The sequence below is a fragment of the Daucus carota genome, chromosome 5 (genome assembly GCF_001625215.2).
Source record: "Daucus carota subsp. sativus chromosome 5, DH1 v3.0, whole genome shotgun sequence".
Taxonomy (NCBI): Eukaryota; Viridiplantae; Streptophyta; class Magnoliopsida; order Apiales; family Apiaceae; genus Daucus; species Daucus carota.
The window spans coordinates 6538794-6551018 of record NC_030385.2 but is presented as its reverse complement, the minus strand read 5'-3'; the positions used below and the strand labels follow the sequence as shown (position 1 = coordinate 6551018).

Genomic DNA, 12225 nt, shown 5'->3' with positions numbered 1-12225 from the left:
ATTATCTTTTTTATATCTTCCAATTAAAAAAACTCAATTAAAAATAACATTGGACAACATAGTAACTACTCTCTTTAACTAACATATATTATTTTTTTCAGATGCCTAACTAAAATCGATTTTCTAAAAATAGCACATGCAATAAACATATAAAATAAATAATGTTATTATATATAATAATTAATTTACACCCGATGATATGTTTCAACTAAATACATTAATGTTATTTTTAATTAATCCATCACGTTAAAAGTAATATCATATATATTTATACTGTTTATTTATACTATACTATACTATTATTATTATTATTATTATTATTATTATTATTATTATTATTATTATTATTATTATTATTATTATTATTATTATATTAAAACTGAAATATTGATAATTATATTGTTCGGTCAAGTTTTATCAGCTGGTCGATATTACTCTACGGTTTTCCTAAATATATAACATGTTCTGATAGAATTTTTTATTATCGATTAAATCAAAATATTTAAAAATTCGATCAGTATGATCGGTTTTTATTTTAATTAAATTTAAAATATAGACAATAAAATTATAAATATTATAAATCATCCACATATGACACGGGTTATAATATACTAGGATTTAATATATACTCCCTCCGTCCCAAAAAGAGTGAGCTGGTTTGACTTTCACGGAGATTAAGAAAAATGTAGTAAGTTTAGTTGAAAAGTGGGTAAAGTGGTGGGACCTACCAATATTTAATAATAGATTTGAGATAGTGGAGGAAGATAGTAGGTGTAATAGTGTTTATATTATTATAGAAAAGAGATAGTGGAAGAAAGTAGTGGGTGTAATAGTGAAAAGTAGTGTTAAAAAATAGTAAGTATTGTAGGTTCATTCTTTTTGGGACGTCCCAAAAAGGAATAAGGGTCACATAGAATGGGACGGAGGGAGTAAGGGATAAGGGATCATAAAGTCTGGATACTCTTTTCCCTTTCAATATTATCACAAGGAAAAGTACTGATTAATATATTCAAGCAACTAAAAAATAGGTAGAAAAAGTTTGTGGGCGGATGGGAACCAGTTGTTTCAAAGATTGCATATAATCTTCCGCGGAAGCAAGCACACATATATAATGGCTTCCTTATCCTCATTATCTCTCTGCAAATCAAATACAAGAACATTAATATTGAATGATTCAAGAATCATTAACAAGCCACACTTTAAATCCCACATCAACACATCAACTATTTTCAACAAGCAGAGGAAGACAAGGAATCAATTGTCAGTAGTAGCTGCTACAGAAGGCTCTGCAAAAAAATCTCAACAAGAAGACCAACAAACACCCATTCCCTCATGGGCTCAGCCAGATTCAGAAGAGCCACCTCCTTGGGCCAGGAACGAAGCCCAACTCCAAACTTCTTCAGCTTTTGAATTGCCATTTTATGTTTACTTGCTTGCTTCTGCTATCACTGCTATTGCTGCTGTAAGATTTATTTTAAACTTGTTTTCTTTTTCAGGTTTAATTATTGTTATGTTTTGATGGATTGGATTCTTATGTGGGTTGTTGCAGATTGGGTCTGTGTTTGAGTACATTAATCAGAAACCTGTTTTTGGAGTGTTGGGTACAGAGAGCATTTTTTATGCTCCAATTCTTGGCTTCTTTGCAATTACTGGCATACCCACTTCTGTAAGTATCACCCTTTTGTGATTCATTTGACAAGCTTCTTTGAAAATTTTATTCGATAGAATTCACATTCTGTTCAAATTTTATGCTACTACACTACCATTCTACTTGTATTAACCTCTTGACCCGTCTTGATGTTAAGATATATATGTGGTTTCATATATACAGTTTTTTTAATTTCATTTATGCCGTCTGGATATATTTATATGATCACAATTGTTTAGAGTTTTATATGTTTAATGGTGTCAAGCTTGAGTCAAAGGTGTTAGGTCGAACTGAGTTTTTAGCGTAAGTATCCTAGATCAGTTGGAAGTTTCTGGTCAAGACCAAGTTTGAGCCTACAATTTTACACACCACTAGGGATGGCTTGGTTTTATAGCTGAGGGCAAGTTCCGAATCCTTGTGATTTGGGATCACTATTTTGTATGTCAAACTCTAACAACTATCCCTATTTTCATTATGTATTACTCTTTTTGTCCCAACAAGTTGTTTACGTTGTTTGCACGCATTTTGAAGTTCCTATAAAGTATAGTTCCTTAAAGTTTTTTAAATTTTTTTTTTAATAAAAGTTTAAACATCAAACTTTTATTCAGAGAAAAAAATTAAAAAAAATATTATGGAACTATAATTTATAGGAGTCTTAAATTGCGTGCCAAAAAGTAACGTAAAGAACGTGCTGAGAGTATTATTATAGTAATGTATGTGAACCATTGTTGTAAAAAGTGGAAATCAGAACTAATTGATGGAGTCACCGTCTAGCGATTACTCGGATAATTGGCGATTAATCGGAATGATTAACTGGGGCATACATTAAATATATTAAAATAATATTATAATTTTAATTTATTAAAGCTGTTATATTAATTTTAGAAAAATATGTTGTGATTAATCGGAATTAAAAGATCGAATCCGCAGAGTATCGTTTACCAGATTAATCGGTCAAATTGGCAGTATTAGAGCAATGAATTGTGAACTGGTAAATTGAAAATAGTAGCGACCAAAAATATAGGAATTATAAAATAGTAGTGACCTAGAACGTAGAATAGGAGAAAACCAATTATTTTATCCCAAAAAACAAAATAGGGTATGGCTAGTGGTTACTTAGAAATGAAATAGGACTTTGATGTACACATCTGCAACACAAATCATATATAGTTTTACATGTCATGCTTTGCATCAGATACTTGTACTGACTTGTATTTAAACACAGGGATTTTTGTGGTATAAATCTGTTGAAGCTGCAAATAAGGAGGCAGAGGAACAAGACCGTAAGGATGGGTATCGCTAAAGCTGATCACAGTTTAAGTTTGTATGTGTGAATATGAAATCCATGTAAAACCTGATTATTATCATGTAAGGCAAGAGTTTAATGTTCTTCCACATTCAAGTTTTACAATTACTTCATCATAATTGGTAATGCTTTAGTTCTTGCATGATCTTTACCTCTTGGGGTGTGCAGCAATTATTTGCCGTATGTATATAACTTTTTCCACAATGAAAGTTAAGTAAATGATAATAACCTGATTATTATCATGTAAGGCAAGAGTTTAATGTTCTTCCACATTCAAGTTTTACAATTACTTCATCATAATTGGTAATGCTTTAGTTCTTGCATGATCTTACCTCTTGGGGTGTGCAGCAATTATTTGCCGTATGTATATAACTTTTTCCACAATGAAAGTTAAGTAAATGATAATAACCTGTTTGATGATATCTGCAAGGGTTCTAGCCTAGTCACTAGTTATAAGATTGCGGTCCCCCCCCCCCCCCCCCCCCCCCCCCAATAAACACATTCCTAAACATCTGCACTGTGGGTCTTGGTCATCTCAATGTTATTTTCCAACAGTGGACCAAAAGATTGCTTGTTTCAATTTGTCAATTTTTGTGTTGAGAAATAATATTTTCCAACAGTGGACCAAAAGATTGCTTGTTTCAATTTGTCAATTTTTGTGTTGAGAAATAATATGATCGCGAATGAGTTTCATTGTGACGACAGATCAAATTGAGAAAAGGTAGACTTATTATCCGTATTGATGTTCTTAGCTGCTCATACTTACATTGTATTATTTGACAGTAGTTCTGATAGTCTGGGAGTTGGACCCTTTTTTTTCTTGTTGCTAAATGGCTGACCTTAGTTTTTATCATGCATATCTAGATAAAACATGGAATATACCAAGGTGAGTGGTGCCTACATACTAGAGTTATATTGACTGCATTAGTTTAATAACTAGCTTGAAGTTGTACAAATTCAAATTCTGCAGAAAATAAAATGCTTCTGGAATAGGACACTGCTAGGCTAATAGAATAATAAACACCAAACATATTATATGATAATATGTATGTAAATTGTAAAAAGTACACAGATGAAACAATTTTGAATTCTTGTCTCTCTTATCTAGTGGAAAACATGTTCTCTTTCAAAATTAGGAATCAACATAGTCTTGGCTTCTCATATATTCTCTCTACTTCTACGTCCTAATTGTTTTGTAATCTTCCACGGTACCACCTAAGCGGAAGTCTCTTTCAGGGAATCCTGTTGTTTGTGGTAGTATTATATAGATGGAGTGTGCCTAAAGTTGGAAAGCCACACTCCTCTTGATTCCTTTGATTAAAATGACTTCTGCCCAAACAGTCGAGATTGGTGGTAAGCAAGAGCTTTCGGTTGTGGAGAAAGCAGCCGAGAGCTTGAAGCGTCTGCAACGAGGTCAGTGGATACGCGCAGCTGTGCTCGGGGCAAATGACGGATTGCTTTCAACGACGTCTCTAATGCTTGGTGTTGGTGCAGCGAAAGAGGATCAGTGGTCTATGGTGCTTTCAGGTCTAGCTGGAGCTATTGCAGGTGCTTGTAGCATGGCTGTCGGGGAGTTTGTCTCAGTGTCTACTCAAAGGGACATCGAGGGCTCGCTGAATGATGAGTGCAACTCAAGAGAGAAACATGATGGAGATGTCGAGATTAAAGTCACTCCCATCACCAATCCATCTTTAGAGGAAACTAAACATAATGTGTTCGGAATGTCACCCTCAATAAATCATCCTTCAAGTACCCCAACACCTCATCCAAATTATTCAAATTTCCTGTCGCCTGCAAGATCCCCAATGATGAAAATAGTAATGTCCGATGCAAGAAAAAGTACTGTGGAAGAGCCAGCGGTGATGTCTGATGACAGAAACGAAAGACTGCCAAATCCGTACAAGGCTGCAGCTGCATCAGCTGTGTCATTTCTAAGTGGTTCGTTTTTCCCCCTGATGGCCGCTATTCTTGTTCATGATAATGTTGCTAGGAACATAGTGGTAGTGATAGTAGCATCCATAGCATTAGCATTGTTTGGAGTCATCGGAGCTTTTCTTGGTGGTTCATCCATAAGGCTGTCCGCGTTAAGAGTTCTACTTGGAGGGTGGATTGCTATGGGAGTCACTTACGGTTTGCTAAAGCCTTGGGACAAGGATGACAAGGCAGGTAAAGATAAGAGTCTTCACAATGACTAATATGTATTTCTATGGGATATACAGAGGCGAGATATCATGTCTAGGTGCTATCTATATATTACGGATTGTTTGAGTGTAATAATAACTTGGTTGAGGTTATCCGCTTCTCTTCTGAGAAATACTGGAATAGCACCTCAGAATCTTGCAGATTGTTTCAAGAATAGGACATTGTTATACCCATAAAATAATAGACCACCTACACATAACGCATATAATATGCGTGCCCAACAAAACATGATACACTAATGATTTTCTTGGGTAAAGCAAGGATAAATAAGCCTTGGATTTTCATATATTCTCTCTACTTCAACGTCCTGCTCCTGCTCCTGCTCCTGCTTTGTAATTAAGCTAGGTATCGCCTTTAAGAAAGTCTTCACTGTAGAGTCCAAAAGAATATGAACTGTGTTACTCTTGTAGGGATTGGATGTGTCTTAAGCTAAACGTCCAAGTTCCTCTCTACCTGTTAACCAGCATTTTAGTCCATGCGGAAACATGACATGTTCTTCTACGCTCTTCTACGCGTAGATGAATATTACTATTGAGTTTATTGTTGTGTTTGATTTAGGTCCTCACTGTTACACAGTAGTAAAAATATATTTGGTTGGGCGTTGCATTAATCGTTAACTAGCATTGTAGCTCGTGCAAGACACGGGCATGTTCTCATATACGTGATGATTGTTTGTGTTTTTGTAATCGTTCAACAATGCTGAGAACATATAGCATGTTGTGTTATGTTTCGCTTCTTGGTTTGAAATGGTCTTTTAATGTTTGATTAGTGCATCAATCCAGTAACGTGAGTTATAAAAAGTCGTGTTTAAAATATGCAAGTCATGATTTGGATGTAGTAAGAATAAGAGAAGACCATGGAATATGCATGTAAGCCGTCAATATCTGCAACCGTTAGTATGTGGAAAAAATCATGCGAGTAACTGCAATCAATGCTTGCAATTGTGTTGCAAAGTTTAACACGACTTTGTTGTTTGGAAGATACAGATTAACAAATATCTTAGTCCATCCAGAAGATTAACTCAATTAATACAAACAAGACAAAACTTATTTTATTATACATTTTCATTTCTAATATTTTACATTTTTAAGTGAGAGAAAAAATAAGTCTTGAAACAAGTGATATATGTTTCAAAATTGAGGCCGGTTACATGTACACAGTTAGATAGCCGAGGTAGGTGACACCATACATCAAGTCACAGTATGTGCACACATCCTGTGACTTGAATTTACTGATAGTGTGCATTAAATAAACGACATCAGTGACTTGATCTGCTCGACAGTTGGAAAATATATTAAATAACGAGTGTGACTTCAAGTCACTGATTAGTCACTACAAGTCAATGACGTTTTGCCAAAAAGTTAAAATGACAATATTATCCCTCAAACCTTCAGTGACATAAGATCAAGAATGTTACATTTAATTTACCCGGTCAACAACGTAGCAACAACGTTAATAAATTTTCCAACTACCTAGTACAAAATCATAAATACGACATCAGTGACTTAAAGTCATTGATATAAAAGTCCCCAAAAAATATCATAAATACGACATCAGTAACTTGAAGTCACTTATATGAGAGTTCAATTTGTATCCAGCTGTTTCATTTTGTGCAACACAATCTCAAAAATTCTAAGAAGTCACTGATGAAGTTATGGGGATATCAGTGACTCGAAGTAACTTATGAAATAGTCACAGTAGTTCCCAAAACTAGAAGTGTGAAAAAAATCTAAGTAAGAACATCAACTACTTGAAGTTACTGGTGTAATTCTGGGGATATCGGTGACTTGAAGTCACTATTGTAATAGTCAAAGTAGCTCCCAAAACTAGAGAGACTTGAAGTCACTAATGTAATTTTGCCGATATCAGTGACTTGAAGTCACTAACGTAATTTTGAGGATATTATAATACTTAAAATTTCACGAAAATAATTTTAATCTTTTCAATTTAGATGATTATTTTGCTTGACATAAAAACTCGTCACTTATAACTAATAATATGATTAAAATTTTTTATTATCAGTCAAACATATTTTTAAAAAATAATTTTACTTACAAATAACTAAAATATTAGTCAAACCACTAGTTGATTATTAAAATATCAAACGAAAAAAAAATTTTTTTTTTAGAAACTTTTTTAATATCATCAAAATATATAAACCTTGACATCCGTATGGTTGGATCATCGAGAAATATTTTCAAAAAAGTTGAAACGACAATACATGATAAAACACTAGTTACATGTACAATTCAAACCACTGGTTGATTGTTAAGTTCTCAATCCAAATAAAATTACCCACCTCCCCCCCCCCCACCCCCCCGCGTTTCAGTTTACATGCCCCCTTCCAAAAAAATTATTTATTTCAAATTAGTTGTCCACCTCAACTTTCAATGCAAAATTATATTTTCAAAGTCAATTACACTCCACTTATCTCTTATTTATATTTCCTAGATCAATCTCATTCCACATGTTATGATCATTTAATGCAATTAATTTGTGAACACTCACTTTTCTTAAACTGTGTGATTTTTTTTAAGTGGACATGCAATTTGAAACAGATGGAGTATTTCTTTTTCTAAAATTCATGTAATATAATTGAAATATATAGACCTTGACATACGTACGATTGGATCATCGAGACATTTTTTTTTAAATTGAAACACCAATACATGATAAAATACTAATTACGAGTACAAGTCAAACCACTAGTTGACGATTAAAATCTCAATCCAAATAAAATTATTTTTTCCTGAAATTCTTGTAATATTACTAAAACAGATAGACCTTGACATCTATACGATTGGATCATCGAGAGATAGTTTTTAAGAAATAAAAGTATTGGTTGGATCTTTGATAAAATACATAATAATTAATGTGTACACCATCTGGCACTTCAAATCACTGATGTTATTAATATGTACATCATCAGGAACTTTAACTCACTGATGTTATTAATGTGCACACCATCAGGGACTTCAACTCATTGATGTTGTTTTCCCGGCAAGGATATAATAGGCAAAGGATTATTAGGAGGACATTAGTGATATCAAGTCACGGTATCCATGACTTAAACTTTGTATTCTATTTAAGCTTTGTAAACTTGACGTATATAACCGAGTCAGTAGCATCAGTTGAACTTGTTCAAGTATCCTATCAAAAACCTGAGTGTTTGAAAAGTTTGAGTGTTGAACTAGCAGCTGTGAGAATTGTAATCAATCCACAGATTCTTCTATATAAAATCTCACGGGTGGATCATTCAATCCGCCCATATTTTTAATACTTGATGTTTTTACTATTTTGCTATTTTATGTTTTGTTGTTCTTGAATCTTTTAATTTGTAAAAGATTGTATTCAACCCCCCTTCTACAATCTTCCTTATAGTCAATCTAAAACAACAGTTGGAAACAATGATGGCCAAGCACAAGGGAGATGCATACATTATTGAGGGAAAAAGCTGGAATGACACATGTTCCAATGATGAACCCGCCTATACATATGTATTGATGGTAGACACTGCGGAGGAATCTCAATCTCAGGTATCTCCTGACATTTTTTGTTGATGATATGACTACCTCTGATTATAAAAAGACTAAAAATACTAGATCAAGAATTGTACAACTTGCACACTAGTTTGATAGCCTCAGAATCAGAGAACTCTAGCCTCACTCTAAAGATAGCTATACTTGAAGATAGTATAGACGAGTTAGCTTTAGTCTCATTATATAACATCAACCTTATGGATAGAATTGAATCTAGAGAATAAGGAAAAATATAATGCATAAATTGAGGAGTCCCTTAGCTTAGATCTCAGATTTTTGACCTAGAAACCAAGCTTAAGGCCTATCAGACTTCTTCCTTCCTACAGAAGAGATCTTGGATAGTCAAAGGATAGTTAAAGGATAGAAAAGAAAATTTGCTATCAGAATATAGTTCTTTGAAAGTGATAAAAGAAAGAAAAGAAAAGAAAATGCAAGTATATTTGTTTCTATTGCAACTGGAATGCTCTAGAAGGAACAAATGTACCTGTTTTTACCAAAATTTTCAAGGTTAAAAGCCAAGCCTATTTAATTTCTATAACAATGGAGTAAGTGTTTTATGTATGAATATTTAGAAGATCGAATGGACAAGTATCGAAAGAAAATTAAAGAAAAGAACACAAACAATTTTGGTGACGCGGAAAACCCCTTGTAAAAGGTTAAAAACCGCGGGTGGGAATGTCCCAGCCAAATATCCACTATAATGTTAGAAATATGAGCTTACAAGTATGATAAAAAACAAGATACAAGTATAAATAAATGCAGCCGTCGTCATCAGAAGATGTTCCCGTCAGCGGCAGTGTGTACAGGTCGGCAAGAAGACTTGAAGGATATGAAGATGTAGAGCTCAGTTGATAGAATATGAAGAAGCTATGGTGGGTGTATTGTAGTTGTCCGATATGTAGGAGATAAGTATAGTATGTATAATGTGGTTTTATATATATCTTGGGCCTAGGCTTTAGGTTTATACGTAAGAAAAGTGGAGTTGTGAAGGTGTGAAGATGATAAGTATGCTTGAGTAGATGTAGATGACTTGTGTTTATCTCATCTTCTTGTGGTATTTATAGCTGATTTTGAGCTTAAACCGTGCGCTATTTTATAGGAAGGTGGGTTGCATAAGTGTAGGAAAGTGATAAGGTTATTACCAATCTTATCTCCTATTTTAGCTCCATGTGCATGTAACTCCCTCCTATATTGTTGGCACCTCTCCAAGACTCCAACTTCCATTTGAATGCCCCCCCTAAAAAGATGGGTTTGTTAAGACTTGTTATCTTGCCTTATCTGCACACGTCGTGTCGTCAGTATTTCATGTCGTGTCAGCACACTTCCCGTAATGTCCTGACGCCTGTAAAATCTGGGTACAAACAGTACCAAAGACTCTAAAGAACACTGGGACCTCTCTCTTTAGGGAAGCAGAACCAATGATAGAGGAAGACCTTATCATTACGGAAGAGTTGAGAATTGAAAAAGTTGTTGAGTCTCAGATAAAACAGAAATCAAAGGAAGTACCTCTTAATCCCCTGGCTAAAGATGAGAATGATAAATCAAGATTATGAAGTACTAGCGATAACAAAACGAAGAACAACCAGAATGTCAAAATAGATGCTAAGAGAACCAATCCTAAATTATCTAGTGCTAGGAAGGTTTGTAACAACTGCAATTCTACTAGTCATCTTACACATGCATGTAAAATGTCTAAAGTAGATACTTCTGCTCTAAGCATTCTTAATTCTGTTAACATGAATGATGTAAATTTTCCATGCGGGAAGGATGGGTGTATGCTATGTGCTATGAATATGATGTTTGCATGCTTTACATGTTGAATGCATCTTTTTCTGCATCACCTGCTATGAATGTGAATATGCATGTACCCCCTGTGGTAAAGACTGTAGGTCCCTTTTAAGATTAAGAAGGAGAATCCTAACTCTAAGTCTAAGAGCACTCCTGCTAAGATTAAGAAAGAGAAGAGTTTAGTCACCCCTGTACCAGTTAGTGTTTAAACAAATTTTGTTGATACTCCCTAAATCACCTGGACCCAAGAACGTCTGGTTATCAAAGAAAATTTAATCCATTTGTAAATGCAGCGTACAGGAAAGAAAAACAAAGTTGTGTGGGTTCTTGATAGTGGTTGCTCAAGACACATGACTGGAAGTAAGTCCCTGCTCATAGATGTGGTTATGAGGACCGGCCCAGTTGTAGTTTTTGGAGATGACAGCAAAGACTTTACAACGGGATATGGTACACTGAAAGTTGAAAATGTCATTATTAAAGATATCTCTCTGGTGGAGGAGTTCAAGTCACAATAGATGGAAAGAAGAGCATCTCCGGACGGCTTGATCATGTTAAAGGCTTGGCATGAACATGCATATTTTACTACTATTTGATTTTAATTAGGAATTGTCTTTATTTTGTTGTAGGATTTTTATATCCATGTATAAATAATATTATGATGGATTTTATGGTCAATTATTATTGATATAAAAAATTCTTAAAAGTGTTCTCATCTTTTTGGTGGATTTCAGAATTATCAATTGAATTCGATCTTATTCTTTAAGATTAAGGTTTGTATTTCCTGTGCTTCTGACTGCGTCATTCGCCCACACTAGGACAATAGTCATATAAATCAGGGTCGGCTCAACTCAATATGAGGCCCTAAGCAAGATTTTAATGTAGGCCTCTCGATGTATATAAGAATATTTCTATTTTTTTTAATATATAAATTTATATATTATTTATAATAAATTTTTATGTAATACTTATTTTTATATTTAAAATAGTTTATATTTTGGATTCTTATAAATAATTATATATATATATATATATATATATATATATATATATATATATTATGAGAACATAATAATTATATTTACGTTTTACACACAATTTATATATTTTTATTTTTATTTTTAAAAGTTAATTTGTATATTAATATAACATTTCAACTAATTAAATTTTTAAAGAGTACTATAACTGAAAAGATAGAAATCACATAATTTAAAATAACGTGAAACTTATGAAAAACAAAATAGATTTTATTTATTTAAACAGTATATATGTTAAATTTATTAAGTACTTACACAAAATCATTTGCTTAATCTAATTTTCATTTTTTTATGCTAATCTTATTAATATTACTAATATTATATTACAACTTAAATATATATATATATATATATTATATATAATTATAAAAAATTTGAGACCCTTTTCGGGCTTGGGGGCTAAGCATAAAATGGTTCCGACTATCAAAAAGTTGAAGGGAGCCGTTGAAACTTGAAAGCTTTGGGCTGTCAAATGAAGTCGCATACAGAGACGTCACATGAATTCTAGTAACAAATGACGACGTCACGCAATACTTAAATCAGTGTGAACAAAACATAGCGTTAGAAACTTCTAGTTTCAGCGGCTGACAATGACACACACTTGCTATCTTTTTGGTGTAGAAAATAGTCCACTGGTAATGTTTTCTGTTTCAAATTTATATACCTCTCCTGGGATTCTTGTAATGTGCCGGATCATAAAGTTGATGA

General features: G+C 33.4%; 2 protein-coding genes across 2 annotated transcripts; both read left to right on the top strand.

The window, feature by feature from the left end:
* Window positions 1-980: 980 nt before the first annotated feature.
* LOC108220101 (uncharacterized) lies at window positions 981-3096 on the top strand. Its single transcript, XM_017393771.2, has 3 exons — window positions 981-1462; window positions 1550-1666; window positions 2874-3096. The coding sequence occupies exons 1-3, from the start codon at window positions 1112-1114 to the stop codon at window positions 2949-2951; spliced, it is 546 nt and encodes a 181-aa protein (XP_017249260.1). The 5' UTR covers window positions 981-1111; the 3' UTR covers window positions 2952-3096.
* A 1041-nt stretch (window positions 3097-4137) lies between these two features.
* On the top strand, window positions 4138-5268 carry LOC108221233 (vacuolar iron transporter homolog 2). The gene has a single exon (XM_017395129.2). The coding sequence runs from the start codon at window positions 4277-4279 to the stop codon at window positions 5147-5149; it is 873 nt and encodes a 290-aa protein (XP_017250618.1). The 5' UTR covers window positions 4138-4276; the 3' UTR covers window positions 5150-5268.
* Window positions 5269-12225: the final 6957 nt, after the last annotated feature.